The following is a 20,109-nucleotide window of genomic DNA, read 5'->3' as shown; positions in this document are numbered from 1 at the left end:
CTAATTCATTGTGGCCCATGTCTCAGGGAGGGTAGATGTGTTCTCAGCCAATCGTGTTCCAGCAGGTGTTCTTCAGTGGTTTGAATTAAAACACTTCAGTGTTTTCTGCGATTCTCTTTTCCTTGGTTGACTTGAATGCTGCCTTGTTTCTTTTTTTTTTCTTTTTTTAAGATTTATTTATTTTTATTGGAAAGTCAGATATATAGAGAGGAGGAGAGACAAAAAGAAAGATTTTCTGTCCACTGATTCACTCCTCAAGGGGCCACAATGGCTGGAGCTGAGCCAGTTTGAAGCCAGGAGCCTCTTCTGGCTCTCCCATGCGGGTGCAGAGTCCCAAGGCTTTGGGCCATCCTTGACTGCTTTTTCAGGCCACAAGCAGGGAACTGGATGGGAAGCAGGGCAGCCGGGATTAGAACTGGTGCCCATATGGGATCCTGGCGCACACAAGGTGAGGACTTTAGCTTCCACACCAGGCCCTGCCACCTTGTTTCTAAGCACTATGAAACTACAAAGGTCCTTAGTGTCTGGAATTGATGCTGCATATAAATTTGAACAATAGAGGATCCATGATATCCAGAGGCATGGTTTTCTTTGTACTCTCTTTGGGTCAGTGGTACTTCTTGAATAAAGAGAACACTCGAATTAAAGGATTTACTCTAATACATTTTCTCTCCTCTTTGGGATCCTTGGGTTCTGGATGCTCTTGTTGCTGTATGATATTTCAAAAAGATGCACTTTTTTTTCCCTCTTCCTTTTATCCAGATTTTTAAAAGTTGTTTCTAACTTGGGAACTAAGCTAAGACTGGTGATTGGACCAGGATAACCAATCATTTGAATATGTTAGCCTCGACATTAAAGAATCAAAGGTTACACAATAAGAGACCTAAGTGTTTGCTCAGCCAAACCCTGGCCCTACTGTCTTCCACCTCCAGCTTACTCGTGCCTTGTCAAGTGTGTTGGTCATCTATTGGTGCCTAATAAGCCATCCTCAGAGCTTCTTACCTACATTAGCAACCACTGACATGCTCCTGGTTTGAATCACCAATCTGAGTGGCCGTGGCTGAGCCAAGGCTCTGCTTCCCATGGCATCCTCTGACTTTGTTCACGCGTTTTCTGTCCACAGAGGGTTTGGTAGCCTTACCACTCAGCCCTCGATGCTCTTCTCTGCAGCAGGACAGCAGGGTAGCTCTGATGTCTAGATGGTGCTTGGTTTGAGGTCTCAGCTTCCAACATGCTCACTCCATCCAAGTCCCTGGTGGCTGTGCAAGGAGACTTCAAAAGGCCCTGGAGATGGGTCACAACAGTCTGTCATACCACGTGACACAGTGCCTCAGCTTAGCTGAAATCAGCTCCCGCCCCCAACTATAAAATCATTAGGGGAAATTCTAATTGTACAAAAAATTTTAAAGACATTTGTAGTGTCCTTAAGTCCTTGTGTGCACTTCATTGCTGTACCCTTTGAGACTGGGCCAGTTCTGACCACTGGCTTGTCCCCAAGAAAGAGGTTAAGGCATCAGATTTGAGTAGTATTCAAGGAATGTTAAACAAGGTGAAATGTGGGACCAACAAAACAGACTTCCTGTTATTCTGAAGATTTTAAAATTGTTTTTCCAATTTAATTCTCAGTGAGTATAATAAAGTATCTACAGCTGTGGCTATTTTATTAACTTCTTAGACAAAACATTTAACCTGACTTTGGAATAATTGTATTGTAGAAATAGATAATCATGGAATATTATCTCTAGTCCATTCCTGAAAGTAGAAATGTAAATCATTGTCATTTTATTGATTTTTGTGAACTATAAATGGGTGTAAATGGATCTTGATGCATTAAAACAATCTGTTGATATTTAACGTAAGGAATTCCTCTCCCCAGCCCCTGCTGCCGTCCCAGTACTGGTACTACACCTTGGAGCTGGGTTTCTACTTGTCTCTCTTGTTTAGCCTTGGTTCTGACGTCAAGAGGAAGGTAAGCATCTTATGTACAAAGCTGCTTTGTTAATTTTTGTGAAAATTCTCATCCTCCTGCCTAAGATTCCAATAGTTGATTGTATTTTTCTATGTATTTTTAGTTGCAGTCCATTGATTTTATTGTTGTTCTCAATGGGACCTTGAATATTCTTGTGAGGAAATCTTACTTCAGCCATTATTAGTTTTGCTTTATTTGCAGAGAAACTGAGTCACAAACATACCCAGTGTCCCCTTTCAGGTCATAGGGAGAGACCTTGGGGGAGCTGTTTGGTTCTCACCGATCCTCTTTGCTCATCCACAACCCCATGTTACACCCTGAATGTAGCCACATGACTTCTTTGTGTATGTCGATAATGTTGATCAAACCATGAACACTATGGTGCTACACCCCACATAGAAGGGTGGTTTGCAGCAACGTGTATATGATAAATAAAATCAAGTTTAATTTAATCTTGGGAAAAAGTAAGTTGGGTTGACTGAATTGGTTTGAGTTGAGCTCACTTACTCAGCTGGTCAGCTGAGCATTTTACATGGGAACACAAAGACCCTGTGTGTGACAGCATACTGGGAGAGGATCTGAGAGATGTGAGTCCCACACATTAATTGTCGCCACCTCAGTCTAACAATACAGCAAAACTGAGTTGCTTGAGTCTTTTTCTCAAAGACTGGTACTGAAAATACTCATTTTTAGGAAGTCTTCATAGACAGGGAGGTTGATCATGTACTTATACCACATCTATTTCACAGTAGTTGAAAATTCAGTATAAACAAATAAGTTTTATAGCTGTGTAACTTTGGATATATTAACGTGGTGTGAGGTGGAGCCCCATTGGCCGGGTGGGACTTGCTGCCTTCTCCACTCTGTGACATGTGCAGGGGCTGTCCAACAGCCAACACATGGATGCCTTGGGAGCAACTTAATCCACAAAAACACTGCCTGATATGCCAAGTGCTCAACACATTGAACTGTTGTTATTGGTATCGTATTTTCTGTTCTAATTTGTTTGCTAGGAAACAGAAATTTTTAATTCAATCATCTAAAATATGCAATTAAGTGGTTTTTAATACAATCATCACCACAATAATTTTTGTGATGTTTTCATCACCTCCGGAAGAATCCCTGTCCCCTCGAATGTCACCGTCACTTCTCCCAATCTCCCCAAACGCTGGCCTACCTCTAACCTGCTCTGTGTCTCTGTGGACTGGCTGTACGTGGGAATCAGACCACATGTGGTCTTTTGTGTCTCCCTGTTTCACTTACTGTGTCTTTTCAAAGTGCATGCATGTTGCAGCCCATGTCAGAGCTGAGTTCCTTTTTATTGCTGATTACTGGTCATTGTGTGGGCAGATTACATTGCACATAACCATTTATTGGTTCACAGAAATTTGAGTAGTTTCTTCCATTTGGCCTTTATGACACAGCTTCTTATTGAAACCTGTTTTTCATCTCTGGGAGTATGGGCCGTGTGGTAGCCCTGTGTTTTATGTTTCTACCAGCAGTGTGTAAGGCTTCCAGTTTCTCCACATTTTTGCCAGCACTTGTTATTCTTAGAGTTTTTTTAAAAGATTTTTTTTTTTATTGTGTAAGGCTTCCAGTTTCTCCACATTTTTGCCAGCACTTGTTATTCTTAGAGTTTTTTTTAAAGATTTTTTTTTTTATTGTGTGTAAGGCTTCCAGTTTCTCCACATTTTTGCCAGTACTTGTTATTCTTAGAGGTTTTTTTTAAAGATTTTTTTTTATTACTGGAAAGTCAGCTTTACAGAGGAGACAGAGAGAGAATGCTTTTCCATCTGCTGTTTCACTCCCCATGTGGCTGCAACAGCCGGAGTTGAGCTGATCTGAAGCCAGGAGCCAGGAGATTCTTCTGCGTCTCCCATTTGGGTGCAGGATCCCAGGCTTCAGGCTATCAGCTACTGCTTTCCCAGGTCACAAACAGGGAGCTGGAAGGCAAGTGGAGCAGTCAGGATATGAACCAGTCCTCAAATGGGATCCTGGTGTATGCAAGGCAAAGACTTTGGCCACCAGCCCACTGCACCGAGACCCAGATTTTTTTTTTTAAGAATCAAAGCATGAGATGTCTGTTGTTGGTATTATTGCTCTTCCAGTGACAGGGAAATGTCTCCATTTGCTTAATGCCTACCGTTTCTGCCTGGTTATTTAGGACTTCCTAGCACACGTCATCCACCACCTGGCCGCCATTAGTCTGATGAGCTTCTCGTGGTGTGCTAACTACGTGCGCAGTGGGACCCTTGTGATGTTCGTGCACGACGTGGCTGACGTTTGGCTGGAGGTACGCATGCTCCATTACAACTCTCAGAAGCACGTCTCCGCCAGCTCCCAGAGGGAGTGGTCGGAGAGCAACTTAGTCCTGAATGTGCACAAACCCAGAGAATGTCTCCAGGTTCCCAGATCCTTCAGGATTAATTAAAAAAAAAAAAAGGAAGCTGTCCATTTTAATTCTCAGAGCTCTTCGGTGTTTCTGAGAAGGAGGTTAGTCTGGGAGAGTCCACAGAGAAAGGTGCTTGCAGGTGCTAGCAGGGACATCAGCAAGTAGAGACGCCTAAAGAAGCAAGGTTCTAAACTTTAAAAGGAAAACCTGGGTTTATAGTGTTAGGGATTCTCAAGGTTGGACAGCACCGTCTGCTTGTTTTGATCAGTGCTTGAGTTAGCCTGTAAGTGTTCACCTGCCTTCAGGGGTCCTGTTCCAGCCCAGTTCCTTTCTTCCATTGTTAGTTCACATTGTGCACGAAGTTGTGATTCAATGGTCTTTGTCACTGAAGAATCTCCTGCTGGACTCAGAGCAGCATGCCCCAGAAGCATTCAAATGCACTCATTAATGAGTCCAGGGAAAGTGATGCTGACCCATTTCACATTCAGAATCGCTCCTTGAGGGACTAATAATAGAAAATAGGTTGATATGGAAGAGATTAAGTTTAATAGAATTTTGTTCTTCTGGATCTGAGATCAGTGAACTTTTTGGTAGAGAGCCAGATAGTAAATCTAGTTTGTGGGCTGTGTGTGATCCCTTCCGTGTTCCTTGTGTTTTCTTTTCTTTAAACCCCCTTAAAAATGTGCAACCCATTCTCAGGGACCAGCCAGCTTCAGCCTTGGGGGCAGACTGCAGCTTGCCAAACTGTGCTCAGGAAGTAACCAGAAGTGTTTGAGGCCCTTTCCAAGCATCTGGCCACTGTGGGAATGTTCTCTGTGGAAAGACCCGTGCTCTTACCCCGCATGTAATCATAATTAGCCCTGTAAATTCCGTTCTGGAGGTCGGGATTCTCCAGTGTGTCCTAGGGCAACCAGTGGCTGAGCAGGAGGCCTTGGTCTGCCGCTCTGTGAGCCACTGTGAGTGCTGCTGTCCCTGCTCTAATGACCTCCTTCTCTGATCATATCTCTGTAACCACATTGGCCCTGATGTCAGAACGGTGTTCTTGGCTGCTGTTTCTGAGACCTCTGGTTTGGCTGCCTTTGGTGTGTGTCCAGTGCTTGTCGGGTGAGGGAGCGAGGCTGCTCATGATCTGCTCTGCCGTAGCCACGCTGATTGCAGCAGTCCCAGCTTTGGACCCAGCTGTCTTCTCCACTGATGGAGATATTAAACAAATGACCCAATGAAATGCATTTGAAGGCTGTTGTATGCTAACTTAGAGTGCTTTTAAAAGCCAGGAGTATTATAATCACTTTGACATCTTTTTAGAACAACAGTGTGTTAACTGCAAACCTCCAACACGTGACAAGATGAGGGGGGCAGTAGGATGGAGCTGTCCAGCTTGGCGGTTGTCACTAAGGCCAGTCTTGGATGACCCAGTGGCCTGTTTACACTTCGCCCTTCTTCACAGACTGTTTTTGAAATGAATGCCTGGCAACCATCACTTTATTTATGCATAGTTAATGTTGAAAGTTCATGCCACTATCACTTTGCCTAATGCAGTTTCTTTCTTTTCAGTCAGCTAAGATGTTTTCCTACGCCGGTTGGAACCAAACGTGCAACACCTTATTCTTCATCTTTTCTGCCCTGTTTTTCATCAGCCGTTTCATTGTCTTCCCCTTCTGGTAAGTGGGCAGGCACTGTGCCTGCCTGGGTCAGTGTGCCTGGGTGTCAAGTGTGGTGTTACAGTCAGACCACTCTCTTGGCTTAGGTTGATCTCCGGTTGCTTACTCTGTATTCTGCTGAGGCAAAGGAATCTTCCCAAGCCTTTTTTAAAATAAAGATTTATTTTATTTTTATTGGAAAATCAGATATACAGGGAGGAAGAGAGACAAAAGGTCTTCCATCCATTGATTTACTCCTCAAGCAGCCACAACATCCAGAGTTGTGCTTATTCGAAACCAGGAGCTTCTTCTGGGTCTCCCATGCAGGTGCAGGGTCCCAAGGTCTTAGGCCATCCTTGACTGCTTTCCCAGGCCACAAGCAGGGAGCTGAATGGAAAGTGGGGCTACTGGGATTAGAACCAGTGCCCATATGGGATCCTGATATGTGCAAGGCAATAACTTTAGCTGCTAGGCTACTGTGCTGGGCCCTGAACCTTTTTATAGATACACAGAACAAAATGCTCTCGTATGAAAGAAGTTTTCTTTCAAGGGGAGATGGAGGGTTTTGTGGTCCAGGAGCTTTCCAGTATCTTGGTTGTTGAGTGTGCATCTTGCTTTGTGCAGCTTTTCCAGGTACCCTATGAAGAGTAATTGGCCAAGTCCCAGGTTTCTAAAAAGAGAGGCATGTTCTGTGTGTTCCTGTAATTACACCCACTAATGGAATGCCGAACTGTGGGTTGGGTCCTTGTTGTATCCTGGCTCCTGTCTACACAACAAACCAGAGAAGTGCCACTCCATAGACAGTTTGTTCTCAGTGACTGCACGTCTTAAGGACAGTCAGGGAGTCCTGTTGATATGCTTTGACTCAATCCATTGATTTTGCTTTGCTGTGGGCTAGAATGTCACCTCCTGTGACAATTACCTTCATCAGCCTGGGTGTGTCTTTCATGCCCCATGAGGCATTTTCTCGAGAGCAAAAACCTCGTGCCATGGCTCAGTTCATCAGGGCAAGAGTCAGGCCTGAATTCACATCCCAGCGCTGTTTCCACCCAGTGTGATCTTGGCTAGGTCAGAGCATCTCTTTTTGCCTCAGCTTCTCACCTGCAAATTAGAAATAAGGGTCATATGAGATCTCATGGAGGCAATGCAGGATACTTTAGAAATATGTCTGAGACACTGGAAGGGGTCAGGAAATGCCATCTCTCACTACTGAAGTTACTAACATGGTTAATGAATAGACCAGAAATTGGATTTCAATATAGAATCCAGTCTACAATACATGTCTAAGATGCATTCTTTTGCTGGTAGATCATGTTACTGTCTGTCCACTTTAGCTTGACATGCATGACTGTGAAGTTGTAATGTTGTATGGTAACAAGTATTGCATAAGTAGTGACACGTGGATAGTAATAGAGTGTAGCTTTCTAGTGTGACCTTCACAGGTGAGCCCACCACTGGCCTGGCAGTGCCCACCTCCTCACACACTACATGTCCCCAGGGTCTGTTGTGTGTCATGGACCATTGGAAGGCTCCATGACTTAGCATGGCAGTGGGTAGTCTCTTGCTGTAAAAGGCCCAAGAAGAAGCATCTTAAGTTTTGAGGATCACGTAAGCCTTCTTTTGCATTTTTTCTTGTATAATCCTTTGGAAATGTACCAAGAGATACTTGTTTCACAAGCTGTACAAGAAACATGTTGGAGAGAATCAACATTTCCCCCAGGCCATCTTAGCAGAGCTCTTTCTGAAAGCAACAGCATGTATTGGTTGTCACCACCTCTGGTGGTTCTGGAAGGCTTTCCCTTAGGATGCTGGAGTTGGGATTTTTGTTCAACTTTCCCCAGTCATGGAGTTGAGTAGTCCGAGGAAGGTGAGCTGCATGGAGATCTCTGCTGGCCCTCGGCTGCCCCACATTTGAGGTGGCCTCCTCTTGACATGGAGGCCATGTTTCAGGGTGGTGCTTCTCAGGAGAAATCCAGGCAGACAATGGATCTCCTGTGGTAACCCAGCTTTGGAGGTCCAACCTCAGATTCATGTGTAAGAAAAGGAGAGTTTGCTTCTGTTTCTTGATAGGAGCAGTTTCGCCAGAGTCTGCAGACATGCATTAAAGCCCACAGTACTTGGCTCTAACCACATCTTCCTGTGTCCTCTCAGTGCAGCTCGAGGTGGAGGTTTAGTTCCTTGTTGTCAGTCTGGCTCCAGGTTTCTGTACCAGACTCATAATTCTATGGATTCATTTTCCAAGGGTGTTTTATTCAGTCCAGAACTTCTTGGGGATTCACTGTTGAACAAACCACAGACAGACAGTAAGTACAATTGGAAGGTGACTCAGCTGACCTATTTCAGGATTTAGGTGTTCTGTCAATGCTGTGGGGTGGATTACAGGCTAGCCTCTCTGTTCTTTGTTTCAGTGGCTTTGGTTGTGCATTTCATAATGAGATGTAGGGTAGGGAGAAAGCTAACTGGGATTTGTCTGGAAGCTTTGGGGATTGGAGTCTGTATGTCACACTTGTCCCTTCCTTTCTATTGTTTTCATTTCATTTGCTTTCCCTTATGAACCTTTTTTCATTTTTATCTTTATTGCTTTAAATTTATTTGAGATGGAGGGAGAGAGGGATAAAGGAAGTAAAAGAGAGCATGAGAGAGAACTCCTGGCCACTGGTTTACTGCTCCAGTGCCTGAGTGGAGTTAGAGCCAGGAGTCAATTCTTCCATGCGTGTGGCAGGAACCCAGTGACCAGAGCCATCGCTGCTGCTTCCCAGTCAGCATTGGCTGGAAGCTGCTGTCAGGAGCTGGCGCTGGGGATTGAATCAGGTACTGCAATGTAGGACAAGAGTTTGTCAGCCACTGAGCTGAACACCAGCTCCAATGTGTCCCTGCCACATCTCTGCACCTGTGCCTTCTCGCTCTTTTCCTCCTGTTTCTGATAGTCTTATTGTCAGCAGAGTTAAATACACTGTTGTTCTAAACACTGTCTCACGAGCATTGAGCAAAAATGCATGCTGGGGTTGACCCAGAGTGCTTTTATTTAATTGGTGCTTAAACATCACTTGTTCGCATTTTCATTCAGCACCATTTATCTTGCAGCCTTGTGCTTTCCACACTTACTCTCAGCTATCGTTTTCAAACAATGTCTTCTGTATTTTTGCGTCACTGGATGTATAACTCCACTGAACATTATTCAGAAATCACCAATGGATCATTAGGCCAGAAAGACCCAAGGACCAGTCAGCTGTTCTGGTGGCACAGTTTTCTCACAAGTAGCAAGAGAAGGAACTGACTTTGTTCAGGCTGGTCAGCCTGAGGGGAAGGGAAGGGCACTGGTTTGTGGCTCAGCCCACAATTGGGTGTCTGTTGCAACTGCAGTCTGCATGTGGCCACCCCACTGCTTGCTTCGATATTGGTTCATCACAGCTGAGGATGCTGAAGACAAGAGGAGTGGTAGCGGCAGTATAAGAGATTTTTGAATTTACCTATGATTCATATATTTGTAGAGTATAAATATTGACTTGAGTTTCTTGAATGTTGCAAAGGGAGAAAAATAAACTGCTTCCATCCGTGTGACTAATAGATTAGAACCAGCTTCCCCACCTCCCTGGAACCTGTGTTTGTGGTCAGCATATTCTCCATGGCTGGTTCACAGACTTCAGGTCTCTGCTTGGAGATCTCAGTGTCGCTAGGGGAGAACAATGGGATCCTTCGTGGCCCTTGTCTGAATGAGAACTTTGTGGCAGTGAGACCATGTAATTACTTAGAATGGCTAGCAGAAAGGAGAGTGAACTCTACTGAAAGACCACTGAAGGCATCACATGTGCTCTTGCCTGAGACTTACTGGTGGAGAAGGGATATGCACACAGTGGGAGTTTTCATCTACAGAGGGCCAGGCCTTGTCTGAGGATGATTAGAGGGCAGAGCACAGGTCTGATGGGACGATGGCAGGCTCAAAGCCCAGGCGCTGCCAGCACAGAGACAGGGGCTTGTGCAATGTGAGAGGGCCCCTGCTGAAGATGGGGCCACTCCCTTGAAGTGCCAGATGTGTATCTTGGAACTAGACTTTCCAGTTGTACACCTGATGAGGTGGAGAGAAATTGGCAGGGTGTGCTCATGGCCGTGTTCTGTGCGAGCCCTTGGGGGAGTACCCACACTTGGAAAGGGACACAACCAACTACAGTACACACCCTCCTTCAGACCATGCAGGTTTAGGGTGAGAGACCTGGTGTGTGATTCAGTCCAGTTCTTTTATTATTTGAGAAATAATGTCAAGCTTACAGGAAAATTCCAGACATGTGTAAGGGAACCTTGGCCTGTGCCCTTTGCTGTTGTCATTTTGCCATGATCACTTTTTCATCTCTCTCTCTCTCTCTCTCTGTGTGTGTGTGTGTGATGAGTCCAAGTACTTTGTAGTGGGGAAGGGCTGGGAGCAAAAAGCCTCCTGTGGTCAGGGTAGTAAGAGGGCTTTCTGAGTACCTGCTGGGCCAAGCTTTGAGCATTGGTCAGCTACATTAGCTCTGAGGCATATGGGGGTTTCCTTATCTGCTGGAAAAAACTGAGTCTTGGAGAGGGGAGAGACTTGCTGAAATTCCTGGGGAGGGCCGGAGCCATGCCTCACGGGGTGAGAGCGCATGTCGGAGGCCTCGTCTGTCTGTCCAGAGGTTTGAAGATCTGAGAGACGCGTGCATCCAGGGCTGCTCCTTCCACCTTGAGGGCTCCATTTGATGGATGCCTACCCCCAGTCTGACGGCTATAATTAGTCCCACAAAGGCACTAAGGTGCAGTGACTTAGGCAGCTTCCAAGGCAAGAAGCTGGTGGTGGCAGGCTGAATACCCAGCTCTGATGACTCCATCCCAGTATATGGCCTCACTTTCTAAGGCAGGCAGAGAGCTTCCTGTTGCTCTTACAATGAAGGCTGTGTCCGGACCTTCACATGCAAAGCCTACTGGAGATACCTTTCCCCTCTCACACCTGCTCTTACATCAACCTTCCCTGCCACACTGGTCTCTTCGCTTCTAGAATTTTCCAGAGGGCTTCTAAGGTTGGAGAACAAAATCCCCTCCTGCTGGAGGCCTCTCCCCTTTGCCCTCCCTCCAACTTGCAGGAGCCAGACAGTTACAGTTCAGTCTCCTACAGGGAGTCCTGCCCTTTCCTGGTCTTCTCTGACTATGAACATTCTCTGGTAGACTGTGCTAAGAGGATATTTTTGAGTATGTGAGTATGTGTCTGTCTTTTGCATCTGTATTTTGACATTGGCAAATCTGCAGCAAAGGACCTAATGAGGGGCAAGGCCTGGGGCTGGGTCAGGCAACATGGAGATAACTGTGGGTCATGGACACTGCCCTCAGGAGCATAACTACCAGTGAGGAGCCAGGTCACACAAGTAACTGTTGTTGCAAGGTAGGATGAGGTCACACCAGTCACCATCAAGACATTGGCAGCCAGAAGTATTGAGGAAATTTGCAAATTTGGGGGTGACCAGAAAAGCATGGAGACTTTTGCCGTGGGGCCCTTGACTGGATGGAGGACAGCAGTTTCTATTGAAAAGGGGAAGAATGTTGTAGCATTGCCATTCCAGCAAGCTAGAATGGCGAACAGGCCTCCCCTGTGACTGTGGGTGCCCGAGGGATGTTTTACTAGTGGGCAAGTTTTGATCTCTTTTTCATTGCTGTATTCTGACTGCTTTCCCAGTGTCATGGAGCACTTGGGTAGATGTTCAATAAGTGTTTATGGAGTAAGGTCTTCTTCCATTTTACAAGTGATAAAATACACAGAGAATGCCACAAACTGAGAATAGTAGAACCAGGATTTTAAGGAGATCCAGAAAAACATGTCTGCATGTTGATGGGGATGAAAGGACGTTAGTGTCTTAATTTGATGTATCAGAGAGGCAGAAAAACAGAGCTCGCAGCCATTGTTACACTCCTCAAATGCCTACAACAGCAAATGTTGAACCAGGCGGATCCTGGGATCCAGAGCTCATCCTTTCTGCCACGTGCGGGGCAGGGACCCGTCTACTTAGAGCCATCACGTGCTCCCTCCCAAGGTGTATGTTAGCAGGAAGGTGTAGCTGAGAGCACAGCTGGGACTTGAATGTACACACTGTGTTGTGGGATGAGCAGGCATCACAAAGAGGGGCCTAGCCACGAGACCAAATGCCCACCAAAAGAGAAGTTTATAGAGGAAACAGTTGGCAGATTTGATTACAGGTTAAAAGGAAGTATCAGCTTGTGCAATGATGTTTAATGATTTTGAAATATACACGGTTACTTATGAACTCACAAACCAATAGAAAAATTAAATGACTCAGTAGAAAAATGGACACATATCATGAGAAAACAGTTCCCCAAAATAAAAATAAACCAATTACATGTAATATATACATATAATTCTATATTTATATAATCACTGCTTAGGAAATAAAAACTTAGACACAACAGAGTTATTTTTAGATAGAGATAGACACAATTCTGCCTTGGGTGAGATCTGAGGGAGTCAGTATATTTTTATCTATTGGGTGCAAGAATATAGGCTGATACTATGTCACTAGAAATTATTCTACCATTATATTCTAAAATGCAGAATGAACTTAATTTTTGACTCAGAATTTTAGCTACTCCTGGGGGATAGTCAAGCAATCCTATCAGCATGTCCTTATAAATATTATAATGTTCTTTATAATGAAAACTTTAAAGCAACTGAAATGTGTATTGGTAAGAGGTTAGGACAACCATGACATATCTTTGAACAGACTTCTGTGCAATGATTCTGTAGGATAACAGGTAACAGGGTCGGCAAACTCCAGTGTTCTGCCTGCTCTTGTTCAATGAAGTATTGTTGGAACACTGCCACACACCTTAATGGGTGTGCTGTCTGGGCATCAGTTAATTTTGGTGGTGGTTGCTACCTGCCACTTGCTGGCTCCATACTAGGTGACAGAGGAGGTTGCAACCTGTGACCTGTCCTTCCACACATGAGGGTCAAGATGACATGGACCATGTGACTCCTGTTAGATGACAGTATGTGGGGATGAAAAATTTCTAAAAGAAATCTTTGAAGCCGTTACATTTTGGATGGAAGAGTTTTGCTTAAATAAAATGGAGAAGTGGCTGATGTGTTTTTTCTTTAGAGTTCATATCGTTGTTGAACAAAAACTGGGACTGGAAATGAACTGCTAAGCTGGTGTGGGGAGAGTTTTAGGTCACTGTAAATACTGCAAATTAAGATGGTTTTGTCTTTAAATGAGTGGGTTTTAAACCCACCTAATATTGGCTGGGAATTCACTGAAACTCTCCATTCCTCAGTTACTGGTGGCCTTATCAGTCATTATAGCTTTGGCAAATAAGCGATAATTGTTTAAAACTTTTTAATGTACACCTGGAGTTTAGGATCCTTTAATTTACCCTTTTATATAATCATCTCACATTTAGGAGCACCCACTTCCAAAGTGATTGGGAAAGGGCTGCTCATATCCAGTGGTTTTAGCAACATCTAATGTTTTGGGGTAAAGCTGAGTAGAATATAACTTTCAAGCAAAAATAAGATAAATCTTTTAAAAAATGTCTTAAATGAAATAACTGTTGTATGCCTTGGGAGAGAAAGTAGTTGTCTCCGTGTTGGCGACTCCCACGTGTCTCGGCTCTGATGCGACCCTGCTCTTTGTGTCCTAGGATCCTGTACTGCACGCTGGTTATCCCCCTGCACTACCTCAAGCCTTTCTTCTCATACATCTTCCTCAACCTGCAGCTCATAGTGCTACAGGCCCTTCACCTTTACTGGGGCTACTACATCCTGAAGATGCTCAAGAGATGCATATTCATGAAGGTAAGACCAATCTCCACCTGTCCGGTTCAACTCCGGACTCCAAGTGAGGCGCAGGCAGGGCCGTGTTCACAGCCATCACTGCTTAAACCAAGAAACAGCTTCTTCCCTGGATAATGGTCAGGTGGAAACAGTGTCAGATGCTCTTTCATTTGTTTGTTTGAGATCAGTTTTTGATGTGACTTCCAAATCAGCTCACAGGGAGAACAACAAAAGGTCAGTAACCTCAGGGAAGCAGCCCCCATGTGGTCAGTCACCAGGGACACTCCCTGGCTGGCAGTCGGTGGGCAGGGCTCCAGAGACCTGGGACAGAAGTCCTGAAGGAGGAAATGACTGGGTGGTAGGGGGTGGTAGATGGAAAGTTTGTTGAGCCACAGTTTGAGTTGAACCTTAGCCAGGTTTAAAGATCATCACACCCCGTCTTTATCTTGAACCCGTGCCCTGGGGTGGTTTCAGCTGAGCCTCTTAGAAGTTGGAGATCACTGCTGGCCCACTGCCAAGGGCTGCTGCTGTGTGCAACGTGGGTTCCATCACCTGGGCACGATGATGTGGCTGGGGCAGATGTTCTGCTGGTTAGTCTGACAAGCTCATTTATTCATCAACTTGGATTAAACCCTTTTCCTACTTTAGTAAGTGTGCCCCAGAGGTCACTGAAGAGTTCACAGAGTAAATGAAACTTTCATGTTGACCTCTGGGGTTTCGCCTTCTTTTAGCTCCTGGATCTAGAGGGATCTGGAAATTGGTTTACTTCTAGATTATTCTGGAATAAAAGGATCAAGTTCTGAACTTTGTCTTTTCACCCAAAGTACTGATGTGAGCTTGTTTCTTGAGCATTGGTGCTTTGCCTTAAAGTTGGGACTATGTAAAAAAAATTCTCTTATTACCTCTAGATCTTGTGCATAAAAATTTGAAATAGTGTTTTCTGTAATCTCTGAAAAAGTTATTTTGTGGCCAAGCAACTGATCAGAGTTTAAACAATTGAGAGAAGGAATTTAAGCAGTTGGACAAGTCACACATCTTTGGCTGGCAGGAGGGCAGGGTGCTGGGCTGAGCCTGTCCCCGCCTCCTGGAGCTCCTGTCCCCATGGGACGACCATTCCTGGTTAAACTCATGAGTGACAATAATGACGGGCCCAGGCGTGATCCCAGGGGAGGGTAGCTTGGACAACAGTGGACAGCTGTGCTGCCTGCCCTGCAGATTTTCTTACTTCTGGTCTGTAGCAAGTCCTGGCGGGCCTGCCTCAGAGCCTGGCGACCTGGAGCACGGTGGGCAGGCAGCCCCAGCCTCACAGAAAAGGCATGAGCAGCCATAGTTATAATGACTCCAGCCGGCTTGCCTGGGCAGTGTTTTTTTCAGAGTGGTGACAAAACTGGCTGTGAAATCTATTCATTCCTCCAAAGCCACCAAACTTCCTTTGAAAGAATGGTAGTGGGAGGAGAGGAGAGGAACAGAAGCGAGAAATTCTTAGAGGAATAAGGAACAAAACCGTATTAACTCTGTTGAAAAAACAGTTGACCCTTAATGACACCTCAGTTGTTACCAAGGTGACTGATTCTTAGGATAACTTATAAAAATGAAATTGAAAAAGCACAAAGTCCTCCAGAAATTGTTTGGAATCTTAAGCGACTGAGAATTTGTAACTTAAATTCCTCCATGTGGCAGGACCTCAATAAGTAATTGTGAATATGAGAATGAATAAGTAATTTGGATAAACATACAAATCAGGGTAAAAAATTATAAAATAATTGATTAATCATCTTTGTCTCCATGAATTTGCATGGTAGATTGAAAAGAAAAAGATTTTTTTTTTAAAAAAATGGCATTTTTCATAAGAAGCATGTCTTACTTTCCCTGGGGGGGGGCGGACAACAAAAACAACTAGGGTCATTGTGCACATATGATGACTGAAGACTCCCTGCCACTGCTTTTATTCTCAAAGATCTTAAAGTAAAACGTCACCATGCTTTCCGAGGATAACAAATACCACCCAGCTGGCATTGTGCTGCCCACCACAAGCCTTGTCTGAAGGTCTCAGATGCCTTGGTGATGACCTGAGAACCCGCACAGCACAGCAGGAAACGTGGCAAGAAGACCTGCTCACCTTGCTGTTCTCTTTGTCTTACAAGGACAGGAGAGGGAACACGGGATGCCTTGCCTTATGAGACTTGAGAGCTTGGTTGTACTTCAGTTTGTTCTTTTTTATAAATACCACACGGGGTCCTGGCAAACCCAGGCATGTGGTTGTCATGTCTCCCACTGGAGGATGGCAGAGATGTGTCAGGGGAGCTGCCACCTGGAGTGGCCCAGCTCCCTGTTGCTCAGCGGGCAGCATCCTGCAGCTCCCTATAAGGACACTTCACACACGTCATGTCTCAGTGAAAGCACAGAACAGACCAGGAAACTGAGGCCTCGCCAGATTTGTACAGGAAGTTCACTGGAAAGCCAAGAAAAAACATGCAAGCATCTAGCTTGCTCTGCTTTGCTTTTCACGATTCTTTATTTGAATTAAAGGCTAGATAGGAGGAGAGACAGAAAGAGAGGTCTTCTATCAGCTGTTTCATTTCCCTGCCAACTGCAATGACTGGAGCTGAGCTGGTCCAGAGACTGGAGCTTCTTCTGGGTCCCCCATGTGGGTACAGGATTCCAAGGTTTTGAGCCATCCTCCACTGCTTCCAGAGTTCATAAAAGGGAGACTAGATTGGAAGTGGAGTCATGGGACTTGAACAGGCAACCATATGATATGCCTAAACTGCAAGCAAAGAATTAGTCTGTTGAGCCGGTGTTCCAGCCCCAGTTTATACATCCTTTTTTTTTAATTTCAATTATTATTATTATCATTTTATGATACAGTTCCATAGGCCCTGGGATTTACCTTATATCCTCCCCAATTCCCTCTCCGCTTACTGAGTTCCCCTATATCATTACTAAAGTATAGTTATTCATACACAGTCATAGGTCCATCACTGAGGGCATGGACAATGGCAGAGAGTCCAACATCCTGTTGTCAAGATACAGTAAACAATTTCATTGGGAGTCCATTTTTAGTCTGGAAGCAGAGATGCATACTGCATTGTAGCCTCACATCTGGATATGATAGTCTCCAATACACAGCTACTGCATATCCCCTTAATTGAAAAGCCACAATACAAAATCAACAACAGGAAGAAAATAGAAATTTACAACACTATGAAGTTAAATAACATGTTACTAGATATGATAGTCTCCATTACATAGTTACTATGCATCCCCCTTAAATGAAAAGTCACAAAACAAAATGAACAACAGGAAGAAAAAAGAAATTAACAACACCATGAAGTTAAATAACATGCTACTGAATGACTAATGTGTCCCTGAAGAAATAAAGAAGAAAATCAAGAATTTTCTTGAAGAAAATGATGCTACTATATGAATCACTGAATAATTTAATCAGAAGAAAGTATTTTGAAGAGATGAAACTAACAAGAAAAATTAAAATTCATGAGATATAGTTTCCTCTGATCTTTGTTGGTGAAATGTGTCTCCTGTAGGCAACAAACAGATGGATTTTGTTTTTTAATCCAATCTACTAATCTATGATGTTTGATTTATGAGTTTAAGCCATTTACATTCAGGGTTAATATAAATAGATTGTAATTTTGTTCTGTTGTTTTAGCAACGGGCTGTTCATTGATTTAGTCTTCTGTTGTCATTTTATTGGAATGTTCCTCACATTTATCTTTGGTTTTGGTGGGTGCTATTCCTTTTCTCTGTCAAGTGAACATCTTGAAGTATCATTTGTAGGGCAGGTTTGAAATGGGCATATTCTTTTAACTTTTCTTCACTGTGGAAGAATTGTATTTCATTTTCAAAGACAAAAGAAAGCTTTGCTGGGTATGTTATCCTGGGCTGACAATTTTTTTCTTTTAGAATCTGCAATGTGTCACTCCATTCTCTTCTGACCTATACAGTTTCCTGTGAGAGATCTCCTGTGAGTTTAATTGGCATTCCTTTATATGTCAATTGATTTTTTTCACGTGCACATTTAAGGATATTTTCCTTATGTTCGATTAAAGAGAGTTTGACTATCACGTGTCCAGGTGAAGATCGCTTTTGGTCAAGCCTGTTGGGAGTTCCGTGCCCCTCCTGGATGTTGTTTCTCAATTCTTTCTCTAGATTAGGGAAATTTTCCCTCATTATTTCATTGAATACACCTTTAAGCCCAGTTTCTCTTTCTGCACCTTCTGAGACTCTTCTATTAGATCTTTTAATAGTGTCTTTCAATTCTTTTTTTTTTTTTAAGATTTATTTTATTTTTATTGGAAAGGCGGATATACAGAGAGGAGAGACAGAGAAGAAGATCTTCCATCCGATGATTCACTCCCCAAGTGAGCGCAACAGTCCATACTATGCCCGAAGCCACAGGAGCCTCTTCGGGTCTCCCACGCGGGTGCAGGGTCCCAAAGCTTTGGGCCGTCCTCGACTGCTTTCCCGGGCCACAGGCAGGGAGCTGAATGAGAAGCAGGGCTGCCAGATTAGGACCAGCGCCCATAAGGGAACCCGGGGCATGCAAGGCAAGGACCTTAACCACTGTGCCATCGTGCCAACCCATCTTTGAATTCTTGAATATTTTTTTTTTAGCTTGACCCAGCTCTGCTTCCAGCTTTTTATTTGTTTCCCCTTGGTGACAGGAAATACCTTCTAATTTTGAGATTCTTTCTTCTGCCTCCTTCACTTCATTTTGGAGACTCTCCACTGTACTTTTAATTTGCTCCATTGTGTTCTTCATTTCTGATATATCAGCTTTCATTTGATTCGTTTCCTGTGTTACATATTCCTTAAATTCTTTGAATGCCTGCTTTACGTGCTTCTTATTGTTGATAAGAAGTTTTATAACAAGTGTTTTGAATTCTGTATCCCCCATTTTCTCAATGTCTTTCTCAGTTAACTCTGAGGTTGGCAAAGGGTTTTGTTCCTTTGCAGGGGAGTCTTCAGTAATATTCATTGTGCATTTGTCTCTTCTTTTGCTCTTGATCATTGTACTTCTGGTTAGCAGAGTCTTCTCCTTGGGACAGGTTTCTAAGCTCTGTCACCCACAGGTCACCAGTTTGATTTTACTTATTGCAGTTGGTACATGGCTATTTGTTTGCAGTCACTTGTGCCACTCCCTCCAGCGAGTTCCAGTCTAGGTTCTTATGTTAGATTTCCAGCATGATCTCTGTAGCCCCAGTTCCTGGCTCACCACTCTCCACCTCCTGTGATACGTGCTGAGGCTGCACCATTATCTGTACAAACTTTCTCCCAATTGTGGTTGGAGTATGTCCCAGGATTAGGGAGCCAACAGGTGTCCTATATGGTTAGGTTGTTGGTGGTGACGCACAGCTTGTGTGTATGCTCAGCGTGGCCTGTGCCTAGTTCATGTGCTCTTCACCATTGTGTCTTTGGCTTTGTTCTGTTATCATTGTCCTCAGTGCTCAGTGAGGAATTTGATTGGTTCATTACAGCTCTTCGTGGACAGTGTGATGCAGGAGTTCTCTGAGCTAGATTCATGGATACCATACGGGCTCTGAGATGAGTGCCCTGGAACGGGCCCAAGCCCACATTCATCACTTGCGGTGGAAGTGGCACACACTGGAGGGCTCATCCACCGCAGGGAAGGCAGGGTAGGGTACGTCAGGACGGCTACCCCTGCCGCGCCCTGCTTGTTGGGTCCCTCTTGCCTGCTCCAAGTATTTTCTTCTCCTGGGTGCAACTATCTTTTTGCAAGCTGTTTAGAAATTTTCCCATTGCTGTTTCCCAAAATGACTCTCTTTCTGTTGGGACAGTGATGAAGTCCATCACTTCCAAAGCCACTGTGTCTCTCCCTGGTGCTCAAGGCACCCCACCCAAGGGCCTTTCCAGCTCTGGGTTTTTCGAACAGGAGAGCAATATTTCCTTGGCATTTGTTTGCTCCAACGTCTGCTGCTTGGCAGCCCTCCTGCATGGCAGGGTGACTGTTGAGCTGCTGCCTGTTAGAGCAAACTTTCCTTGCCTGCAGATACACATGCACGATTTATTTACCTGTAGTTTCTCCTGTGTTGTTCCATCAGGCTTGAGCGCCTCTCTGTGTGCTCTGGCTTTTAACAAAGGTTTTCTACTGAGAGCATTTGACCTATTGGAAATGAGGTGAAGGCAGCTGTCACGTGAAGGGACCTCCCGAGAGGCAGCAACTTCATGAGAGTGTCTCATGGACCCCTGTGGACACTCGATGCTGACTTCACTTCTTGTCTGGTAAACGGTGACTGTGCTCTGTGTAGCCTCCACCACTGGCCTGATCTTCCTG

At 44.4% G+C, this 20,109-nt stretch overlaps 1 protein-coding gene across 1 annotated transcript in view; it reads left to right on the top strand.

The window, feature by feature from the left end:
* The window catches only part of CERS3 (ceramide synthase 3), a 65,173-nt gene that overhangs the window by 32,306 nt on the left and 12,758 nt on the right, over positions 1-20,109 (top strand). The window contains exons 7-10 of the mRNA XM_040969188.1: positions 1,877-1,969; positions 4,134-4,262; positions 5,916-6,022; positions 13,661-13,814. Of these exons, the coding sequence (XP_040825122.1) occupies positions 1,877-1,969; positions 4,134-4,262; positions 5,916-6,022; positions 13,661-13,814 (483 nt within the window). The remainder of the gene's footprint in view (positions 1-1,876; positions 1,970-4,133; positions 4,263-5,915; positions 6,023-13,660; positions 13,815-20,109) is intronic.

Source organism: Ochotona curzoniae, unplaced genomic scaffold, assembly GCF_017591425.1.
Source record: "Ochotona curzoniae isolate NIBS_2020 unplaced genomic scaffold, NIBS_Ocur_1.0 scaffold_4701, whole genome shotgun sequence".
In the NCBI taxonomy this organism is placed as follows: domain Eukaryota; kingdom Metazoa; phylum Chordata; class Mammalia; order Lagomorpha; family Ochotonidae; genus Ochotona; species Ochotona curzoniae.
Note: the sequence above shows the minus strand (reverse complement) of the source record. Positions and strands in the feature narration are given on the sequence as shown.